This window comes from the organism of the source record quoted next, unplaced genomic scaffold, assembly GCF_019419815.1.
Source record: "Pyrus x bretschneideri cultivar Hongxiangsu unplaced genomic scaffold, Pyrus_bretschneideri_v1 Contig20, whole genome shotgun sequence".
Lineage (NCBI taxonomy): Eukaryota > Viridiplantae > Streptophyta > Magnoliopsida > Rosales > Rosaceae > Pyrus > Pyrus x bretschneideri.
This window is the reverse complement of record NW_025999502.1, coordinates 5313887-5337929: the sequence shown is the minus strand read 5'-3', so window position 1 is coordinate 5337929 and position 24043 is coordinate 5313887. Positions and strand designations below refer to the sequence as shown.

At 36.7% G+C, this 24043-nt stretch overlaps 1 protein-coding gene and 1 pseudogene across 2 annotated transcripts; one reads left to right on the top strand and one right to left on the bottom strand.

The window, feature by feature from the left end:
• The first annotated feature begins 1574 nt into the window (after nucleotides 1-1574).
• Nucleotides 1575-13191, top strand: LOC103945396 (nudix hydrolase 3). Of its 2 annotated transcripts, XM_009355956.2 has the most exons (22): nucleotides 1575-1780; nucleotides 2082-2261; nucleotides 2462-2539; nucleotides 3116-3212; nucleotides 3424-3557; nucleotides 4045-4126; nucleotides 4911-4997; nucleotides 5431-5537; nucleotides 6017-6188; nucleotides 6267-6520; nucleotides 7190-7271; nucleotides 8079-8144; nucleotides 8408-8485; nucleotides 8597-8692; nucleotides 9081-9187; nucleotides 9289-9457; nucleotides 11079-11162; nucleotides 11609-11703; nucleotides 11824-11914; nucleotides 12008-12154; nucleotides 12530-12596; nucleotides 12759-13191. In XM_009355956.2, the coding sequence occupies exons 1-21, from the start codon at nucleotides 1689-1691 to the stop codon at nucleotides 12590-12592; spliced, it is 2361 nt and encodes a 786-aa protein (XP_009354231.2). In that variant the 5' UTR covers nucleotides 1575-1688; the 3' UTR covers nucleotides 12593-12596; nucleotides 12759-13191. The 2 variants fall into 2 exon arrangements, with proteins under 2 accessions (XP_009354231.2, XP_048439910.1); XM_048583953.1 differs by lacking the exons at nucleotides 11079-11162; nucleotides 11609-11703; nucleotides 11824-11914; ... (1 more) ...; nucleotides 12530-12596; nucleotides 12759-13191 and adding an exon at nucleotides 10972-11031.
• A 4255-nt stretch (nucleotides 13192-17446) lies between these two features.
• On the bottom strand, nucleotides 17447-19227 carry LOC125477060 (annotated as a pseudogene).
• Between the last annotated feature and the right edge of the window lie 4816 nt (nucleotides 19228-24043).

Below are 24043 nucleotides of genomic sequence, written 5' to 3'. Positions count from 1 at the left end.
TATTATTGTTATTTTTGTTGAACAAACTATATGATTTATATTGAAGATGAAAGAGTGTAATATAGTTTCATTTCCATTTGATGAGAATAATGGAACCTAACACTTTTCATTCCAAGTGGAATACTCGAAGTGCTTTAATGGCGCGTTTACGTAACATGAATGGGGTAAGTGGAAACGGAATTGCACTCCTTCTAAAGGATTATGTGTTTGCTAGTATTTGGGGAATCAAAATAAAGATGGGGTCCACCCAAAATGAGGAATTCAATTTTGAATATACCCGGAATCCGATTACCAAGAAATAGATGGTAATTGAATTCCGGGAGAAAGGGAGCATCAACAATCAAATTTTTCTTCCCAAACTGCCCTTGTACTTCTTTTGATATCCCAAAACACCCTTGCAGCTTTGTTTCCTTTGCACTCACTGTTACACTCAACCATTTGGAACGAGATGAAGAAGCTGAACAGCTTGCCCATGTGGCATTGCGCATTCGTGAAAAAACATTTGGAAAGGACTCCTTTCTCGTTGGTATGTTGTCGTTTTCTTTAACCACAAAGGTGGGGTGGATTTGCAGCTGAGAAAAAGGGGTAAAAAAATCAAGGCTGGGATATGGAGCGAGGGAGCATGAAAGGTTCTTCGCAAAGGTAGGGTGGATCTGCAACAGAGAAAAAAGGGGAAATTTTAGAATAGGGTGGGCGGGCAATAGGTAGGCAGCAGAGAAAGATGGGATAAATTTTAGAAAAGGGGTGGGTCGGGAGAAAAATGGGGAAGAGAGGGAGAGAGAGGGTCACACAAAAAAAAGAAAAGAAAAAGAGAAATGAAGAATAATAAAGAAGTTTTACTAAAACATAAAAAAGAAATTTGTCCTCGCTACTAAAAATAAAAAAATGATGGGTTTTGGCCTTTTTTTCATCAAAAAAAAAATGAAAGATTAAAAGTTTTGTTAAAAATAATTAGCATAAAAAAATAGATTAGTTCAACTAAGTGTATTTTAGTAATCATATTAGTTTTCATTCCGATTTATAAGAATTAGTAAACAATTTATATAAATCAATATCTTTCTTACTCCGATTCCAAATAATTTTAGTAAACAACTCTAACAAAAATTTGATTATAGTTGCACCTCATTCTAATTCTCTTCAAACCAATTACCCCTCAATTCAATTCATTAGTAAATTTAGTGCCGCGGAAGCACGTATGACTGGTTTGGTATTGCTGTGCTTTGAAAAAAAGCTGCTTTTGCTGTGCTATGAGAATAAGCAGCTGTGAAATAAAGCAGCAAAGTGTTTGGTAAACTTTTTTGTAAAAGTGCTTTTGAAAAAAAAAAGCAGTATTATAGTGTTTGGTAAACTTTTATGTAAAATAGATGTGAACAAAAGCTAGTTTTTCAAAGCTGAGTTTTGCAGCTTCTTGTTTTTGGCTTTTTTTCACCCAAAACTATGAAAAAAAAGCTGAAGTTGAATGTTTACCAAACACAAAAATAACTTCCAACTTTTTTTGATACCAACTTTTTTCAGAATCTCCGTACCAAACCAGGTCGTAGAAAACTCGAGGTGCTTTAAGTGCGGTGTACACTACCCTTTGCAGAGAAACAGAGTAAGACAGTCGAGACCAATCAATTGAGAAATCAGAACCGAATAGTCTCTGGGGGCGGCGGCGATTCGACTGACTGACAGTTGCGATTAGCGCAATGGCGGTAACAGAAGGTGATGTTCATACACAAGAAGAGTACTTTGACGTCCTCACCAAAACGGGCCAGAAGACCGGCATTTCCAAGCCCAGGCAAGTATTTTTTTTAATTGATTTAATTATTTTCTTGTAATTTCCGGAAAAACAAACGGAATATATTGTGGAAGGAAATGATATGGATTAAGCAAAGTAAGTGAATCAATTACAATTATCAAGTAAATTGAGCAACTCAATTGACTAATTTCGATAAACTCCAACCCAATAGTTTCTGTTTTATTAATGTGTATGTATGTAAATGTTGTGTTTCTGATTTTTAAGAAATTTGTGCTGATAACCCATTAGTTCTGAATCTTTTGATTCAACTGTATATGTTATGTTATTGATGCTCATGTAGGGGAGATGTTCATCGAGACGGGGATTACCATCGAGCTGTTCATGTGTGGATTTTTGCAGAGAGTACACAAGAGCTGCTTATCCAAAAGCGTTCCGACTGCAAGGATTCGTGGGCGGGACGGTGGGATATTTCAAGTGCTGGACACATATCCGCGGGTGATTCGTCACTTATAACAGCTCGGTACAAAGTTTCATTGCCCCTACTTGTAACATACTTATAGCTTGTACTTACACCCGTTGCTATATATGAACTTTTGTTTGATAATATATTTGCATTATTAAAGATGCAAATACAACCGAATTTTTTTTTTTTTTTGGGTTAAAACTTGGAGCTTTCTGAACGGTGGTCACTAAAACACAAACACAATAATGTATGTTCAGGAGGGAGCTTCAAGAAGAGCTGGGCATAGTACTTCCAAGGGATGCATTTGAAATGCTATTCGTTTATCTTGAAGAGTGGTTAGTAGGTCAATTCCTTTATTCTGTTGTTGGATATATATATATATATATATATATATATTTTTTTTTTTATCTTACATATTTTATCATAAACTAGTTTTTCTTTAAAATATTGCTATTACTTGTTACTAGGTCTGCACGTTTAATTTTTCCATTTTGTGTTAAGTTGGAATCTAATGTGCGTAGCTACTAGCTAGACATCTTCATTGTTATTATAATCAAGAACTAGTTCTGGAGGGTGAGATGTTATACTTGTGAAGTTGTTGGAGTTGTGGAGGTCTTAAGCAGTTTAATGTATCTCATAGGCCAACTGTTTTGACTGTTGAGTGTTGACAACAAAATGTGGACTGAGCGATTTGATCCATGAAGCTGGCTTAGGTGGTATGGGCATACACAACATAGGCCACTAGATGCATATATAAATTTATATCTAAAAAAGACATATTAAAGTAAAGGTATAAATAAGAGAATCTGACAGGAGGTAGAAGTGTCACAAAAGTATATATGGAAATCAAATTGATAGAAGACATTGTATATCAATATGTTAACTTACGTTGTGTTACATTTTGAATGCAGTGTGACAAATGATGGAAAATTCATTAACAATGAATTCGATGATGTATATTTAGTAACAACTGTGAATCCAATCCCTCTCGAAGCATTTACTCTTCAGGTGAGAAGAAGATCTGTCAGTTGCATTCTCTCTATAAGGCAGGAAGGATGGCCATAAGAATTATTGATCATTCTTAGAAATAGTTCAAAGACTAGGGGTGAAAAGTAGTAAACTATGATGATGATGTTTTGATATTTGTTGCTATGTGCCTATGTAGCCATAGAAATTTTCATGAGTATCTGAACGTATTTGCATGTCTGTTTAATAACAGGAAACGGAAGTCTCTGCTGTTAAATATATTTCTTATGAGGACTATAGAAACTTACTTGCTAAAGAAGACCCTGATTGTGTCCCCTACGACGTAAATGGGCAATATGGTCAGTTTTTTGACATAATTGCACGGAGGTATGCTGTTAATTTTTTTTTTTTAATTGATTTCTTATCTGTGAGATGGAATGATCCATCCAATGCCTAGCGTTTATAAAGGTTCTTTCTTTAAGAGTTAAGCTGGTCAAGGAACAAATTTACTTGTGTGTAGCGAGTCTTGATGCATGTAAGGCTGGATTAGTTGCATCTCCAATAAATTTTCATTTTTGAACTCTTTTTTTTTTTTTTTTTTTTTTAAACTTTAACAATTTGAAAGTCAAGATCTAACTTTTTCCTTGGACAAAATGGATGCAAAGAATTTATATTGATTTTTTTTCTTTTTATTGTTCCTCACCTTGTGCCATGGCAATACAATTTTATTGGTTGGCAGGAAAAATCTTAATAGTAGATCAGTATGTTCATAAATGTGAAATCAGAAAGACATGCCATATCTCCCTATCAAGTTCAAATTTCTCGGATATTCACTACTTTCTTATTTCTGTTATTTCATTTAAATTTAATAAAGGTACAAGGAGAACACTATAGGTCGAAGTTTAGCACTACAAAAGCAGCTCCAACGTTATGCTCCTGTTTCCCTCAGTGCCGAGGTTAGTTCCCTGTAGTCAATTCTTGCATCTGTTATTCTTTTTGTAAATTATTTCTTTAGTTTATTCCTTTTGCTTCTCTACTTCATTTGATTTAGACTATTCTGTCATGGTGCAATGATTTTAAGTTTTTGTCTGAAGTTGGAAGGCAAAATGATCGTAAGTTTTTGCTTCATCCTGAGTTGCCAAGAAGCTTCATCTTTTGTTTTAGCGATTGGGATTAATTTGCTTACGCCAAAATCTGCATTTGACTTTTTTGGTTGCACTGTGTAAGGGTGATGTGAAATATGAATTCTATAGGTATTATTTCATGTGCATACTGCATGAAAAGGTATGCAAGGACTTTCAAAGGCATTGAGCTCCTTTTGTAAACCTTACTGTTGTTGAATTTGTTCATTCCATCCAATATTCTGGGGATACAAATGATTTCTTGGCGAGTATTTATGGGCTGCATACTGTTCTTTCCACTTTCTGTAATTTGTACAACCAGTACATGCAAACTGTGCAAACCAATTTTAAAGTTGAGTAAAAGTACAAGAAGCTTTCTTGTCTAAAAGGTGAACACTGAACAGGTATTATTACAGATATTTAAGGCAATGGTGTAATTTGTTTTGTCGTCTTTCTATTTAAACTTCGTGTCCAGAATATAGGATATTATACACTTTTGATGTTGAAGTTCCTTTCCCTCACTTTACCATATTTTGTAATTTGTTGGTGTCCTTCCGTCTTCTTTTAGTTAGTTGGGTCCTTGAAGTTAAGTTCAGCGTATTTTGTTTCTTTGTTGCAGTTAACAGGTCTTACAGAGGCAGACAGGGAGGCCCTGGTGTTACTAATTAAGGCTGCAGCAATTATAGATCAAATCTTTTACCTTCAGGTTGTATAGACTCGTACAGAAATACATGCATTGTTAAATAACTAAGCAGACACTCCGATCTGTGTATTTGTGCTGTTAGGCTATTCTAAATCTCTGATGCATAATGATCATTGATATGCAAGAAAACCATGATGTGTGATGCTGTTTCATGGTACATCTGACTATCACCAGTCGTGTGCATCTGCACACTCATATGTTGGAACATATTTTGCACTATAATTTGCTATTTTCACACGAAAGTAAAAATGCACTAAATGAGCCAGGTGGGAACCTGTATGAAATATCTTGTAATTTTCTTGTGTTGCAGCTAGTTTGTCACGCACATTTTTTTCTTTTCCTTTTTTTTTTTATTTTTTATTTTTATAATCCTTAAACAATGTTGAACTGACCATTTCTGATTTTTTCCACTCCATTTTTCTAAATTTTCATTTAGGTTTGGTGCTGTAATCCGGTTCTAAGGGATTGGTTGAAGAAGCATGCGGATGCATCACAGTTAGACAAGTTGAAATGGATGTACTATGTTATTGATAAGAGTCCATGGTATGTATATTTTAACTCAGTGCTCCTTCAGGTGTATGCACATGCCACTTTTACGTACATATATACCATGTTGTGTGTGTCTTTGGTGTGGGTATGCTTGTGTAATTTGGGAAGTTACTACTTGAGTAAATGTCCACAAATTGGCTTTGGGCTTTGGTACAATTGATTCAGTGGAAAAATTCTGCAGGGTTTGTTAAATTTTCTGGTTATGTGAAAAATTGGGTTGCTTTACTTTCATTTTGTACTGAATGTAGCTTGCTTGTTAAAACTAAATTTTGAAATTTCTCCTTTAGTGTGATGTGATTCATCTTGGCAGAACCGAAGTTGTGTACTGCATGTGGCTTGCTTGTTTAGTTTTCTTTGTTTTGAATGGATGGACTTCTTGTTCACCCCCTTTTTTCTTGCCTTCTCCCTCTGTAAAAACCCTGTTTCCTTTTAACAATGAAAATAAAAATATTAAGTTCATTTTCTATGAACAGGTCGTCCCTTGATGAAAATGAGGCATTTTTGACAACTGCAGATTCGGCTATAAAGTTGCTTCCTGAGGCAACAAAACGGGTTACTGGGTGGAAGGGACTTGAATACAAAGCTGCGTTTCCTATGCTGAAGCCTCCTGGTGCAAACTTCTATCCGCCAGACATGGACAAAGTGGTATATTGAATGAGCTCATTGTATTATAGGAAAGATTTTTTTACGTTTGTGAAGACAAAAGAGTTTCTTTCGGTGTAGGAATTTGAATTGTGGAAGAAAAGTCTAACAGAGGACCAAAAACAAGCTGCAACAAGCTTTTTCACAGTTATTAAAAGACAAAGCGAATTAAGTCTGGATTCATCCTTGTATGGCAGTACAGATGAAAACACAAGTCATTCAGTGACATCCACTCATGATCTATATAGTGTTCCTTTCTCCCAAGAGTATAATGCTTTCCTCACACAAGCAGCTGAGTTATTGCATAAAGCTGGTGAATTGGCCAGTTCCCCTAGGTATGAGTCTGAAGACTTTCATTTCGTAAGTTGTTTCATTACTGATTATGAGGTTAAGAATTGTTTATGAAATTTTCACTGGTTCAATGTGGGTTTAATTTACAGAGGTTTCAAGCTTTTCAATGTATAAGTAAATCAGACAAGAGTCCAACAAAAATCCCTTGATATTTTACTGTGATATATGGCTTTTATGTCCCTTGATGTCAGCTATCCCTTAATATTTGCCTGTATGTATGGCTTGTTTTGTGACTGGTATCCAGTGGTATATCACAATGAAATATCATGGGACAAAAACTTGCCCTCTATATGTAAAGGAATCTGTCATTTGTATCTGTTGTTGTACCTTATAAAGCACAGTTCTTTCTTTTTCTTTTTTATCATGAAACTCTGTATTTAAACACATTAAGTCATCATCCATAAGTTCTTAATGTTAAATTAGAGTGAGTTAGAGTGAGAGAGATTAAGTTGACTCTTTGCAATTGCAATCTCCCAATTTATAGTGAATTCTGCATGTTGGCCTCTCCAGTGATGGGAGAGGTCCACATGTGAGGGGAAATGAGAGTGCTAAATACTGATGTTAGAAAAAATTACAACTACAAAACTTGACAGTGGTCGTGCTAAATATTATCTTTGTACAAATATTAACTTAATCTTTTGTTCGCTATGAAGTTTGAAGAGATTTTTTCACAGCAAGGCCGATGCTTTCCTTTCAAATGACTACTATGACTCAGATATAGCCTGGATGGAGTTGGTTAGTAGAGTATTTAATATACGATATACAATCATGAATTATAATTCAGTTATATGGTGTTGGTTATTCGTTCCTTCCTATAAACAATTTTTCCATGAGCTACTTTATTAATATGTCAAAGTTGTTAGCGCGCAGTTTATATGGTCTTATTATTGGTTTTATAGCGTACATGAAGACGGTCATATGATTGCTTATTGTTAATTATTTTGTATTTAATTTAACAAGAATATCTAGTTTTCTACAGTTGCATTGCCTGGTCCAACCCGTGCCTATTCCTGTGCTGAACAATGGGGTTACATCTTGTAATAAGGAATCCCCTATTATGTTGCCTGCTGACAACCATTTTTTCAGTAATGATCACAATTTTCTTTCTTAATGTATAACTTAAACAGCAATAAAATGAATTCGAAACCAGTGGCCCAGTGGAGGTGCTAACAGCATATCTTGGCTCTATCCACTGGAAATACATTTTCACCCTGCACTTGCCTTCAAATATTTGACCATTCTTTCCTGCTTAAATGACCCAAAAAATTGCCAACAGACTAAAACTTTACAAAACTTTAGCTTTTTCCCACCACGATAAGCAGTGTTTCTCACTAAATAGTTATACACAAGACTGGGTGAACTGTGAAGTCACCAAACTCAACCTTGTTCTCGGAACAACCTGTACCATAGTCTCAAGAAGATGAGACAGTGAAAGCATGGAAGCTTTCTTGTTTTCCTCTTGTTATTTGCTTATTGTCTGTTAATTCTTAAGAGCATAAACTGTTGAACCAACCTTTGTTTTTGTCTACTGTTCTGTTGTAGGACTCTAAGCTGGATGTTACTATTGGTCCATATGAAACATATGAAGATGCTCTTTTTGGATACAAGGTATTTTTTATGTGGAGCACCCTTGTGTTTTGAGCTTCAGCATTTATCACTTTGTATTTTTAAATTTGATCAAACTGACATACTGCAAATACAATGATATTGATCTCAGATTTCTATTTTTTTTTTTTCATTAAGTTTTTTATACTATTCATTTCTTGCATTTGGGCATTTATTTTCTGAAAGGACATATTTGGGAATTTAAGTAATGTAGCATGGTAGTAATTTTCGGCCTTTAGATGTTATTGAACTGCCTTTTATTTCAGGCTACTTTTGAAGCATTTATTGGAGTTCGGGATGACAAAGCAACTGCTCAAGTAAAGCTTTTCGGTGACAATTTGCAGGTACTGTTGTACAAGCATTTTCTACCAGAGATGCAATATCTTACCAAAATAATAAAGATCCTGACAACTTTGTTATTCCTTCTAACCATCCATTATTACTATTTTTAAAAGGTTTTGGAACAAAATCTGCCACTGGACAGTGTCTACAAGTCCAAAGATGTGATATCTGCTCCTATTCGAGTCATCGATCTTATTTACAATGCCGGAGTAAGTTTTGGAACTCTACTAAATCTTTCAAGATGATTCTAATCTATGGCAACATGCAAGCTTTCATCACAGAGGCACAATGACTGGGATTATGGTTTTCCCTGCTTCTAACCCTATACTGTTGAGCCAAATAGTCAATGAAAAAGTGTTTGGAGGGTAGAAAATGAAAATATATACGTCTCATATTTAGGTTTGAGTTTCACATATATCTACCAATCACAAGTAAAGTTAGTAGTGGCTCGGGTTTTAATAAAATAGTTTTCTTCTTAGTTGTAAAGTCAGTCCATGGAGGTCAGAGTCTTCTTGACCTGTGTTTAATAATATATTATACATATGCAAATTGATCTGGTTGGTGAAGTGACATTGACAACTTCAAAATTTACCCCAGGATGTCAAGGGTCCTCAAACTGCTGCTTTTAATCTACCAAATGATGAGCGTATTGTAAAAGATCGAGGAACATCAATGGTCATGCTTAAGAATATCTCAGAGGCCAAGTAAAAATTTCCTTCCCTTAGATCAGTATCCATTATTGCTTTTCCAAATTGTGATCTGTTGTGTTGGAATGGTAATGTCAGAACTACTTACGCTAAATCAGGTTCAAGCACATTCTTCTGCCTATAGCCGATGTTTGTATGACAAAGGAACAACAGGAACTTGTAGATTTTGAATCTTTCTTCACTCACACAATTTGCCATGAGTGCTGCCATGGGATTGGACCTCATAGCATAACACTTCCCGATGGTAGAAAGTCAACAGTGAGATTGGTGAGTGACATCACTATAAATTATCTAATTTACTTGTTCACTATAGTTTGGTTTGACAATCTTTGTGAATTGCATCGCTGCTAATAGTAAACCAAACAATTCTTCAAAATAAGGTTCAGTACATCTAGCAGAACGGATAGTTAAATAAACTTTTATTGTCAGTTTTATAGTAATTGTTGCTGGTCAATGCACATTAAAACTTGAGGTTGATTTCCCAGCTCTACCTATCTTACTCAGAGAGACATCGAAACATATTTGAGAATTAAAGTGTTGCAGCAAGAACACTTTGTTAAGGTCCAGTTTCCTTCCCTTGAAATCCTAGTTTCCTTGCAAAACCCTATTCGGTTGCTTAAGTTTAGTTTGCTTTTTACAGTCAATCGTGGTGCCGGCGCAGGTGATGCCCACCTTAGTTGACTTTTCGTAAAAACATGTGGTGTCTTCATATTGTCGAGGCATGTGATGACTATGTTGTTGAGGTGTTAAGGCACTTTATGTCATCATGTATGTACGTGCGTGATGCGTAGTTGTTAAAGTGGGCAATAATATTTCTAGCCTTCTTGAAATGGAACATCTTGCATCAAAATTTGAAGTTTTGTTTCGAGTTTGTGAAAATGGATCCCAATCAGTGATTCTTGACATTGTCAGTATAGAAAGTCTCTATAGATGATTATTGGTCGATTTTTTTATGACCGCAAGAAGAGTAAATTGTAGCAATGGTTCCTTAACTTTAACTCAATTGGAGCAATGGTCCCTCAACTAAAACTCCATTACCATTGGTCCCTCAAATCCTCAAGATGTGCAGCTATGGTCCTCAACTAAAAATTCATTACCATTGGTCCCTCAACTTTAATCTAACTAAAGAAATGGTCCCTCAACTTTAACCCAATTGGAGCAAAGGTCCCTCAACTTTAACCCAATTGTAGTAATGGTCCTTCCAACATAACTCATTTTGACAAAATTCTGACAAAGTTGACGAAAAGAACCATATCTACACCTTTTGATGAGTTGAGGTACCCCAACTGTAGCAATGGTCTTTTCAACACAACTTATTTTGACAAAATTCTAACGAAGTTAAGAAAAAGGACTATAGCTACACATTTTGATGAGTTGAGGAACCAATGGTAATGGATTTTAGTTAAGGGATCATTGCTACAATTTACTCCCCCAAGAACCCAGTTGCATTTTTATTTTATTTTTTTGATTTGGGGTTTTAGACATCAATGAATTGAGGAGTTGATGGACCAATGGTAATAGATTTTTAGTTAAGGGATCATTGCTACAATTTACTCCCCCAGGAACCCAATTGCATTTTTATTTTTATTTTTTTATTAGGGGTTTTAGACATCAATGAATTTCTTTAACTTATGGAGGAGTTTGTTAGTGGTGAAGCATTTTTTAGATCAGTTGTATTATTTATGTTAAAAAAAAGATTTCACATAATTTTTACCAATTTTTGACGATTAGATTCAAGGTTCTTGTGCTTCTTATTATGTTTCTAATGTCATATTAAACAGTTAAGAAAAATCAATAAAAAAAGAAGGAAATTTCAAAAAGGTTAGGTACATCAAGTGTGCAATGCCAAATCTGATTTGCCCTGTGTCCCTTTCATCTCTTCATAAAGGAACTGCAAGAACTCCACTCAGCTCTGGAAGAAGCAAAAGCTGATATAGTTGGCCTTTGGGCATTGAAGTTCCTAATCCACAAGGTGAGTGGCGATTAATTTGGTTGAGATTGCTTCACTTCACTTTCTCATTAGTGGGATAGTTTGGTTTACAATTTCTTGTTGACACATTTGCATCTTTGATTGGTTTTAATTATGTTATCATCAAGGCAGGTGGCCCTCTACCACAGTGGTGGAGAGGAGTGTTGCCGTTGCATGACGGCGTGGGTTTGAATCCCATCGGCTCTCTAATCTAACAAATCTATCGTTTTTCAAAAAAAAAATTATGTTATCATAAGATGATGCTGGACCTCTTGTTGATTGAGTTTTTTTACCTTTCATTTTAATAATTATTAATGAAAATTTTCTTCTCATAAGAAGTTGTGTTAGTGTCACTGGTAGTCATAATTTCATAGTGTGGTGGCATACAAGCTGTGTTCTAGTACTTATGCTAGTTGAAGTTCCAAATTTCTCTGTCTTTCTGGTTCCAGGACATGCTCCCAAAGAGTTTATTGAAGTCTATGTATGTTTCTTTTCTTGCTGGATGCTTCCGCTCCGTACGGTTTGGTCTTGAAGAAGCTCATGGGTAAGCTAGTAACTCACCCTCCTCTAGTCCACTTTTGTCACTTTGTCAGCAAGCAAATTATGCTATAGTAAGCATCTAGCATGTTTGGCCACCAAAGTATCTTATATTTTATATTTGCAGAAAAGGACAAGCGTTGCAATTTAACTGGCTGTATGAGGAAGGAGCCTTTATTTTGAATCCTGATGAAACATTTTCTGTTGACTTTACCAAGGTATTACTTCCCAAATTCCAAATTTCCTCCTTATGCCCCCTGAGATGACACATCAAGGCCATATATATAACTACTCCTTTGTTTTGGTAAAAGGTTGAAGGTGCAGTTGAGAACCTGAGTAGGGCGATACTCACCATACAAGCAAAAGGTGACAAGGAGGCTGCAAATGTACTGCTTCAGAAATACGGCATAATGACGAACCCAATAAAAGTTGCTCTGCAGAAATTAGAGAAAATTCAGGTATGAAAGGCTACTTCGATAAGCTTGATCCAAATATGAAGAATTATGGCACATGTATGCATATTATTAAGCTGATATTTGCAAATCACTGGCATTATTAGACAGAAATTTCTATAAGACATTTTCTCAGTTTTCATTTGATCAAGTTGACATTCTGTGATTGTATTTATTAAGCTGCATTTTCGCATTGAGAAATATTCGGTGATTTGCATTATGTAGATTGTTTTTGGCTCCCTTGTGTTCTTTTTAAATGTTTGGAATTCCCATATAATGGAAAATCTAAAACTGAAATCTGTAATCCAAAAAGATGCTTTTAAGTTTCTGTGAATCATATGGCAACTTCATGCAGTTACTAACGTTTTCTTATTTGCATAGGTCCCCGTGGATATAGTTCCCACATTCCCGGTAATTGATAAAATATTGGAACAAAGACAATAAATTGGTGAGTCTCATTGCCATTCTTCAAGGATTCTAGTAGATGATAACATAATTCCTGAGCTAATGACAGAACGCAATATTTGATGTCTTGATCCCATCTTATAAATTCTTCCTCTACCTATTGAATATATCAAGTCTCAACCAATCTCCTAATGTGTGCTTGCAGATCATGAGACAGACATGGCTTCGAGTGGTGCGATAATTCTCATTGCTCTGCTCTGTCTATGAACTCCTCTGAGTTTGGGGACGCATGGATAATATACGGACTTGACCACACAACATGAGGGTGAGTACAAACGCGTACATGATTACTTTTTGATTTGGTTGGTTACTTGTGGTACATTATGGATGTAAGATGGTTAAATAGATGACAAGTCGCATGTCGCTCCAAATGGAAGATTGAGTCGAGTCTGGTATGCAATAAAGTCGAGCGACTCAAGTCATTTTCCTCGTCTGAATAATAGTGTCCTAAGCTGACATAAAACTATGTAAGCATGATTGATTGGTCGTAGGATTAATCTTGCTTTTCCATATTATCCTTTGAGTCTCGTCTGGTTATGGGTGACTAATTGAGATATTCAGTCTTGGACTCTTGTTTATTTTGTTTGATTTTAATGAATTCAGACGATGGATATGAAGGAAAATAATGTAAAAAGGCATGGGGAAAAATGAGAGGGTGTTGGTCCTTGTTCATTTTTCTATACATGTCGGGTGCTGCCACACGTGGCTGGTTATGCCTTTGACGTGTGCGTTTACCGCCGCATGTGGCACCTCAGTTCAATAATACATTGTTGTCACATCTCGGCCCGGGCACCGTAGCACGATATTGTCCGCTTTGGGTCCCTACTACACTCTCACAGTTTTGTTTTTGGAAACTCACACGAGAACTTTCTAGTGGGTCACCCATATTGAGATTGCTCTCGCGCGCTACTCGCATAACTTCGGAGTTCGGATGAACTTCGAAGTCAGTGAGTCCTCAAAAGGTCTCGTGCTAGGTAGAGATGAGAATATACATATAAGACTTACATGATCCATTCCTCTGGACGATGTGGGATGTCACATTGTCATGTGTAAAAAAATTCGTAGCAATGCGTACTATTGGATAGGGGATGTCATGTGACAGTGAAACTTTTATGTACATATGACTCCAACCAAAAATAATATTCTGAAAAGTGCAAATTAAAAATTAACGATAATACTTACACGTATTTTGTCCTAATACGTAGCTTAATTGATTTTGTTCTGTGCTGCAAAGAACTCCTTTTTGCTTTCCAATTCTAGCGGCAAAATAAAATTAATAATATCTTCTTGGATGGTCCCAATTAACTGAAGTCAATAGGTATATTCTTTTGTTTTTAATAAACTTAAGTCAATAGGTATATACTTTTTGTTCTAATAAATAGGGGTTTGTATAAGAGGTCTTAAGTTCGAATTTGGTTGATAACAAGTTTGATAGTAATTTATTCCCTCAACTCTCAAAGTATACGGTTGTTTAAAAAAAGTACTTTTAAGTGGGCGCAGGTTGGGTTGGGTCGGTTTTGGGCCAAAATTGAAATAAAATCGACCTAGTCAGTTGAGCCAAAATTGCAAACTGAAATCGATCAGGCTGGGTCTAAGATAGATGATGTCGGTTAACTAACAATGCCGGGTAGGTTTGGGTTGATTTTTGGTTTGTGGATGATGTTGGGGTGGGAGAGAAGAGCTGTCATCTGGAGAGATTCACGATGGTGGTGGTGGAGGAAGGAAGAATGGAGAACGCGGCTCGGAGGCTGCTGTGCTAAGTTTGAGAACTAAGTTTGAAAGTGAGAGAAAAGAGGCCACAATAACAAACAGCCAAAAAGTGATATCCATTAAACACCCAAAACGGGTTCATAAGAACAAACAACCAAAAAGGCAAGAAAGTAAAGAAAATGTGATGTCGATGCAAACTAGGCAACAAAAAAGTCATCCTACCGATATAGACAAAACACCACCATCACCACTAAGGTCTCTATTCTTACTAAAACAAATAAAAGTAAACGCACGGGTGGATTCAGTTAATTGATGTCCAAAAATTATAAGAACTGCTCATCAAACCGACTTTAATCGGTACGGTTCAGTATACTAACCGGAAAAAAAAAACGAAAAAAAAAAAACCAAACCTAACTAAACTGTTTTAGTCAGTTTTTTATTTAATTGCCCAACCCTGCCTTATTTAATATCTACATTAGTTTTTCAATTTTTTTAATGATGTTTTTCGGCAAACAATTCTAAAATTATGTTTCGTGACACATTCTTGGGATGAGAAAATTTGGAATCATAAGCAAAGATACAAACAGTTGGCATTTTCTTTCAAGACACTACTACAAATGAGGGTCAATAGCAATTGGTTTCCATGGTAGAAGTCACAGTTACCGTCCATCTGTGGGGTTGGGACCAGGTACCGTCAATGGGCCAGGTGTTGACATAGCCACAGTAACTGTGCATATGTTTGTAGGAAAATAAATAAACATACCATTTTTTGCCAGTCTACACTTAGCTGCGGTTTACACCAATAGCATCATGCTTTGTGGCCACAGTTCTCTGTGGCTCACTGTAGGCATTGAGATGATTAGCTACATGCATCTGGTCTTTGACCCAAATTTTAGAGTGAGAAGTTTAAAAGTGATAGCTTGTCAACTTATTTTTGGAAATTTCGTTATAACTTTCAATAAATTAATAATTACACTACGGTGTGAAACGCTCCTTCCTTTTGATCAAAATTTCCAAGAAGATTTTATTGAGAGAAATAAATTCATCCTATCTCTTGTTGTACTTAATAATTTTTACACTATTAAAGAATATCAAAATAAAACAAAATTCTTCCACAATTTCTCCCACCTCAACTGGATCCTAATTTTTCCTGTCACATGCATATAATTATACTTAATGAAAGACCTATATTATAATTTTTCATATCTCACGTATAGGTATATTATATACATTCATATATTTGTTACTTGAGTTAGGGTAGAATGTTTTGCAAATAAATTTATTTTAGTATATTAGTTTTTTTGTTATAAGATATTAAATATATTCTTTTGGAGTTGGAAAATGCATAATATTAGAAGATTTTAATTGATTTTTAATATTTTTAGAAAATATAAAATGAGTATAAAAGAAATAAAAACATATAATTAGATAACTGGACTCACTCCTAAAAACACTCTACGTTTTTGGACTTGGATCTAAAAGCCCCATAAATAAATAAATAAACCCTAAGGAAATCCAAAATGAACACATAAAGAACTAGTAATAGTTTTGGGTTCAAATCCCACTCTCAACCAAAACAAAAAAGATCTAATAATAGTTGATGCGGTTGTTGTTGGACTTGCTTGAACTCTTGTTAGGGTAAACAGTTTTGGTGACCTTCTGTTCGATCTTTACTTCCGTAGTAAACCCTAGATCCTTGTCAACATTCTTGTGGGTGTAGGTTTTCTTGGCCTCTTGCTTGTGACCCATCTGCCCCGTGCGCCTGTCCACATAGTCTTGTTCCTTCAACATCTCCATATAACTGCTCGAAGATCCATCGTATCGGTTGTTGTACGAGGATCTCACTCGGGTCTGAACTTCATTGGACACGCTCATCTGTCTGTTGTTGGTCGAGGGGCGCCTCACGGCATAGCCACCATGGGCGTTCATCCGTATGCTGTCGGTCAAAGGCTCCGCCACAGTGTAGCCATTAGAAAACACGTTCTTCGGTGCGCTGTTGGTCGAGGGAGTCACCACGGCGTAGCCAGCACGATGAGTTTCCGGCTCGTGGACTTCGACGTAGCCACTAAAGGCAGTTTCAGGCTGGTTGCGGTAGGCCATTATGCGATATCAGGTGCGTTTAGGTTTGAGAGAGGTTGTGTTTTGTGGCTTTTGGAGTCCTATTTATAACGCAATAGAGGAGTAAGCTTGAAGAAAGAGAAGTAAATGAAATTAGTAGAATATTCTTATTCTATACTAACTTACTAAAAATTCGTTAATTATATTGACACTTCATTGAAAAAGTTTATTTGGAGATCTTTGTATTTTACTAAACTCTTGATATTACCAGATTTTGCCTAAATACGCACGGTAATTCTTTTAATTGGGCCCTAGAATATAGTTGCTTTCTTGTATTTTGCTAGATTTTTTAACAATAATATTTGTGAGATTTTGACGTGGGAATATTAATTACAAATAGGGGTTTAGGAAACTTTTAGATTTCCAATAAATAATTGCTAACTTTCTCCTAACAATTAAAATATGCTCAACATCTTCAACGTGATTGTGCTATGTCAAATGAAAAATAGTCATGGAGAAGTGAAGAGATGATGGGTATCTATGTCCAGGCAACTTAGGCAATGCTAGGTTGCACCAAGGATGAAAAGGAGACTCATTTTTTATTCTAATCGGGAGAATGATCGGCGGTGTCGTGAAGTGGTGGAGAAACGTTGGAAGGAACAATTCTATGGGTCAAGAAGTAGGTTCCAACTATGTGAGAAGGTGAAAAGGGTTTAGGATAAAAAATTTAAGTTGGAGAAGATGGAATGTTGGAACTCATCGAAGAGGAGAAATTTTAAGATCCGACGCCCGGATCACGTGTACTGTAAGGTCAAGGCTTACTCCACTGTTACCCTATTCTGGTCCCACCCTCTCTCTCATTTCGCTAGTCTGGTTTCCGGACAGAACGAGAAGAATATATCGTCCAAGAGGGCTACACGGTTGAACGAGGAAGTTCTTGTAGAGTACAAATTTCCACAGCTCAATCATGGGCGTTCACAGTATGTTTCCTACGTAAGTACGGGGATATTGGAAATTACTGGGATGGTGAAGCATTTCTTTACTACTGGTTGATGTTTGCAAAATTTGAATCCCACTCCTATAAGAAAAACAGAATGTGCCAGCGCTCGAACTCTAATTCGAATCTTCCTCAACATAGTTTCACAATATTACATAGTAAAAAAGTGTAAAAAAAAAAGACAAAAAATTCAATTTTTATTTCTGCAGGTGGTTCAATATTGGAAGAGAAGCAAGATTTCCTAGACAACTTTCAAATCTTTGAGCCATGCTGTATGTAGCGGACAGGGATCAGGCTTTCCTTCGGCAATTGCCTTCTCAGATAGAGAATAAAACCGACCGTTTCTCCATTTAAACTGCAAGCAGAAGGCAACCGTCACAGTGAAAACAAATTATTATTAAACTCGTCAAGTCATACGCATATATGGTACATATGCTTGCAAAACTCATCTCTTTGGCTTGCATGCATATCTAACCTCTTTAACTGCAGTAGGAAAGTGTGCAACCGCGCGTGCGTATGCACATAATCTGTCCTCCATGGCTTCTTCAAATACCAACCCCTACTCTGCAGAGGCAAGCTCTGCAATGAGACTAGACACCTGAAAACATGAATATCGGTCAAGTTTTTATTGGTTCCCTTTCTCAACATATAAGCAATATGATGAGCCAACCTTTCCTCCCTAACTCCAAAAAAATTTTATGGACTCCATACCCGCGCTAACCTAAAAGTGGTTTCATGTCAAGAAATTTCTTTGTCAATGAAATGAGAGATGTCCATTCTTATGCAAGCATTTGGCCATGATACTTAGCATGGCGAACCCAACCCAGAGAGCTGGATGTGAGCCAAGAAAAACCGGATAGCACCACACACCCCAGATAGAATTTACTTTTAATCACCCAAGTTGGTTCATCCTCTTTAAAATAAATGCACTTCAACACCAACCTAACTTTATATTTCCCAATAATACTACTAGGTCTCGCCCATAACTAGTAACCTTCAGCATTCTGTAACAAAACCATGTTAACGGAACAAAACCTCTGAGGTTTGTTAAACAAGTCACGAAAATAATGACATAAATGAGATATTAGCATGTCGGTTTCTGTTGTTAAAACCTCTGTGTTGTTTTTACTAGAAAGTCATATGCTTCCCAGAAAAAAGACATAAATAAATAAAAACTAGGAAGTCATGGATAATGATGAAGGAAAAATACGTGCAAAAGTAAGTAACCTTAGAATTCCTAAACCCTAAACCCAACCTAATCATGAAGTAGAAATTGTTTTGGATAAAGATCCTACTCCACCATCAACATGCCAAAGGCAGAATTACATTTATTTTCTCTTCTTTCAACTCTAAAAGAAAAGTTAAACGTAAAGAAAGATTACCTCAGAGCGGTATTCTTTCTCTACACCACCTACAGTTGTTCCTGGATGACGAGCTCCAACAAGCATGAGTGCTGAAATCCAAATCAACTTCTCTAACATCTGCTTCTGAAATTTTTCCTAGTTGAGAACCTGCTTTATGTTTTCATTCATTAGTAAAAGAGTAACGCAACAGAAAAAACAATTCCAAATTAGTGCAGAATGCTATGGAGATATTATTCTTTTACTTTGCAAGTGAGGCCTCCAGCATGTAATCTATCAGCTACTGTCGATGCCCACTTCCCATATGATGCAGTCAGTCCTTCAGGATTGGTATCAGTCTTTCGATCAACAGGAGGTTCTCCAAGCTTGGAGACAGCAAAATATGCTAGTACTTGGTCAGCATCACCAAGACCTTTACTTCCAAACCATGGTTCCAGCATTCCATTCTGGAAAAAAACCAAATCTGCCAGATTGTCAAGTCCATTGGGTCAAGCAAACCAAGAAGCAAAAATCCAAATTAAAATTTTCAAATGAAAAGTAAAGTAAAAAGTCCAGTTAAAGCCATTCACGAAAAAATGTATTCTGATATTTTCCTCATTTTCGCCAATTTTGGCAAGCAACAAAACTTGAAAATAAGGAGAGGAGGAGCAAGTTATATAGGCTTGATTCACTTATAACATGTAATTTAATTGAATTTGAATAGTTAGAAAATTATTATCTCAATAAAGTAAAATTGCTCTGAAAGAGTAGACAAAATTTACAAACTATTAACCGAGTATTTGTGCATGGGTATTTTAGTCATAGGCTTGTATAAGTTAGTCAGGTGGTTAAGATGTTTAGCTAACTTAGTTATTAAGTTTTGACAGCTGTTAGTTTTGTTTGGTTAGCTATATATACTGAAATATGTAAGCAATTGTATTCAGTTAGATAATACAACAACATTTGCGAGATATTACTTTCTCTCTGCTATAATATTCATTGTTCCTTGTTCTTGCTCTTCGATGGAGATTCATGGCGCAATCTGCCATAGTTATCATGGTATCAAGAGCTGAGGTTCAGTAAACTGGTGAAGAGGATCCTGGTTAGCTCGTCAGGCTTACGGTTTTTCTGCGGCTGAATCTTGATCTGCTCAGATTGGGGCTCAGATTGGGATCTTTGATCGTTGTTGCGAAATCAGGTTTTTCTGTGTGGTTTTGATCTTCAAAAATTGAGATGTTTCTTCGTATAATTGTGGATGTGTGGCTTGATGTGATGATTTCTCGAGCACGAAGCTCCTTGTTCTTTCTTGATTGTTGTTGATTTCTAGGGCACGAAGCCTATTGTTGCTGTTTTTTTTTAGGGCACGAAGCCTATAATTGGTTGATTACTGGTGATTGATTTGAGCACGAAGCTCCTTGGTGTTTCTTCTTGATTGTTGCTGATTTCTAGGGCACGAAGCCTCTAATTGTCTGATTTTATCAAATTGCACAGTATTGGTTGTTTCTTGAGCACGAAGCTCCTTGATTACTGGTGATTAGTTTGAGCACGAAGCTCTTTGCTGCTTCTTGATTGTTGCCGTTGATTTTGTAGTTGAAATTACTGTGTTCTTCTCATTCTTTTTTTGTTGGAGTAATGGCGATGAATATGGTGAAGGTTGAAAGTCTACTTGGAATGTTAACCATTAGACTTCAGGAGGATAATTTTGTGAAGTGGTCTTTTCAGTTTCGATCTGTTCTTGAAGGAAATGATTTGTTTGATCATTTTGATGGTACCTCTGTATGTCCACCAAAGTTTGTCTTTACTGAAGACGGTGGTATTACTACTGAAGTTACAGCAGCTTATAAGGAGTGGATTAAAAGAGATAAGGCTCTTGTGAGTCTATTGCTTGCTACTTTGGGAGATGAAGCAGTTGAATATGTTGTTGGTAGTCGAACTGCACATGAAGCTTGGATGAATTTGCAAGATCGGTTTGCTACTGTTTCGAGGGCAAGAGTGAATCATCTCAAGACTGAGTTACTGATAATTAAGAAAGGTTCGGATAGTGTTGAGAAATACATGTTGCGAATCAAAGTTCTTAAGGATCAACTTCTTGCTGCTGGAGAAGTGGTCTCTGAAAATGATCTTATTGTTGCTGCTTTGGCTGGATTGCCAGCAGAATTTAACATGATCCGTACTGTAATTGTGGCTCGTGAAACTCCTATTTCTCTCAAAGAGTTTCGAGCTCAATTATTGGCTGCAGAGAGGACTGCTGAAGATTCCCAATCCACAATGACTTTTCCTATGTCGGGCATGTACTGCCATGGTGAATCTTCAAATGCTAATTCTTCACAGAGTCAAAGCTCAGCTCAACAATTTTCTGGTGGTTATGGTTTTGTCAGTGGTGCCAATGCTCCTTCTCAGAATCATACTCAAAGGTCAACTGGGGAATTTGTCTCTCAGGCTTATCTTCCTCAGTTTCATCAACACAATAATGCAAATTCTCAGAATAATAGGGGTTATCAGAATTATGGAGGAAATAATGGAAGGGGTAACCACAGGCCTAGGTATAATGGGACCAATAATGGCAGGTTTTCAGGGAATAATAATGGAAGCTCTAATTTTGGATCTAAAGGTGGTTCAACTTGGCAGCAGTGGAATGGCAATAATGGTTCCAAACCAACACTGATTCCTGAATGTCAGATTTGTCATAAACGAGGCCATACTGCTCCTAATTGTTACTCACGGTATGATGCAAGTTCCAGTTCTGCTCCTCCAGTTATGGCATGTCAAATTTGTGGAAAGAAAGGCCATACTGCTCTCAACTGTTATCACAGAGGCAATTATGCATACCAAGGTGATCAACCAGCTTCTTCTCTGACTGCACTTACTGCCCAAGCTCAGCAGAATTTTGTGTCTTCTTCACAGCCAAATTGGGTGTTAGATACAGGAGCTACTCACCATATGACTGCTGACCTTGATAATTTGACACTTGTGACACCTTTTGAGGGCAATGACAGGATTACAGTTGGCAATGGAGAGGGCCTTCATGTTGCTAACACTGGTTTGGGTTCTCTTTTAACCTCTTCTAAATCTTTAACTCTTCAAATGGTGTTGCATGTTCCACAGTTAGCAGCTAGTTTATTGTCAGTTTATAGACTATGCAAGGATAATCATTGCTATGTTATACTTGATGAATTTGGTTTTTGGGTGCAGGACAAGGCAATCAAGAAAATCCTCATGAAAGGAAGGAGTAGTAGTAGTGGCTTGTATTACATTCCTCAGCAGCAGTTCTACAAATATTCTCAGCTAATAAATAATACACCTCAAGCTTTGTTGGGGCAACTTGTGAAGACATCTATCTGGCATCATAGACTTGGGCATCCCACCAATGAGGTTCAAGTCAAAATGCTTCAAGACTCTCAGATTTCTGTTTCTTTCGATAAATGTTCTCAGTTGTGCTCAGCTTGTATTAGGGGTAAGATGTCTAGACAACCCTTTCCTTCCAAGTGTAATAAGTCCAGTATTCCTTTCGAAAAAGTGCATACTGATGTCTGGGGACCTTCACCTACTGTTTCTGTGGAAGGTTACCGATATTATGTAATTTTCGTTGATGAATGCACAAGGTTTACTTGGATTTTTCCCCTTGTTAATAAGTCTGATGTGTACACTGTGTTTGTGAAATTTCATGCTTTTGTTGTGAATCATTTCAAAGCCAGTATTAAGACTTTACAATCTGACGGAGGAGGAGAGTACATGAGTAAAGTGTTTAAGACCTTCTTGGATACCAATGGTATTTTGCATCTTGTTTCTTGTCCATATACACCTCAGCAGAATGGTCTTGCTGAGAGAAAAAATAGACATATTGTTGAAACTACTGTGACATTACTGAGTGCAGCTTCTTTACCTCAACAGTTCTGGTTTCATGCGTGTAGTCATGCAGTATTCTTGATAAATAGAATGCCTAGTCAGACTTTAGACATGATATCCCCATATATGAAGTTGTTTGGACAATCCCCTTCTTTAGGGTCTTTAAAGGTCTTTGGTTCTGCAGTCTTTCCTTATTTGAGACCCTATAATGTTAATAAGCTCCAAGCACGAAGTGATGAATGTGTATTTTTGGGATATTCAGTAGGTTACAAAGGAGTATTGTGTTTTCATATACCTACCAAAAGGTTATTGTTGTCTAGGCATGTCATTCATAATGAACATGTATTTCCTTTTAAGACGTCCCAATCCATACATAGTCCTCAATCTGTGTCTACTTCACCAACACAAAGAGAGTTACCCAGAGTTGTTTCGGTTGTATTGTCTCATGAATCTGAGCAACTTGGGGTGAATGATGTTGTCAATAATCCAGACATGGAACTGCATTCTGTTTCTTCTCAGTCTTCTGGTACAGCATCAGGTTCAGGATTGTTACCATTACAAGCTACTACTCTACTTCCAACTCCTTCCTCTTCAAGGTTGCCTGTCCATAACCCTTCCCAAATTCAGGTATCTTCTAACTCTGCAGATCATTCTCCAAATGCTTGTTCTACATCTGCCAATATGGTTGATATTTCATCTGTTTCTCCCAATGTTATGGCTGGTACTTCTTCAGTTTTTGTTCATGATGTAAATGATTCTGAGATTCATAATGATGTACCTGATGTGTCTTCTGAGCATAATATGGTTACAAGGTTAAAAAGTGGAGCTTTACAAAGGAAAGATTATTCTGGTTATTGTGCTTCTGTATCCATAACTCCAGGTTCTTCTTTATCATCTGGTGATGATATTATGTTTAGTGGTTTTACTGCTATACTGGATATTCCTGAGTCGTCAGAACCCACTCATTACAAGCAAGCTGTTGCTTCTGTGCACTGGCGTAATGCAATGCAGGAGGAATTTGAAGCTTTGCAGAAACAAGGTACTTGGGAATTAGTACCAGTTCCACAAAACAGAAATGTTATAGGCAGCAAGTGGGTGTACAAGCTTAAGAAGGATCAAGATGGAAAGGTGTCCCGATACAAGGCAAGGCTTGTAGCTCAAGGTTTTAGCCAAGAACATGGTCTGGACTATGAAGAAACATTTAGTCCAGTGGTCAGACACACAACAGTACGACTAGTCTTGTCACTTGCAGCAATGAACAAATGGGATTTAAGGCAATTAGATGTGAAGAATGCCTTTCTTCATGGAGAATTACAAGAAGAGGTGTTTATGAAACAACCTCAAGGGTTTCAAGACTCTCTACATCCTACTCATGTCTGCAAGTTACTTAAGTCTCTTTATGGCCTTAAACAGGCTCCCAGAGCATGGAATGCTAAGTTTACGAGCTATTTACCTACTCTGGGGTTTCAATCTTCTCAT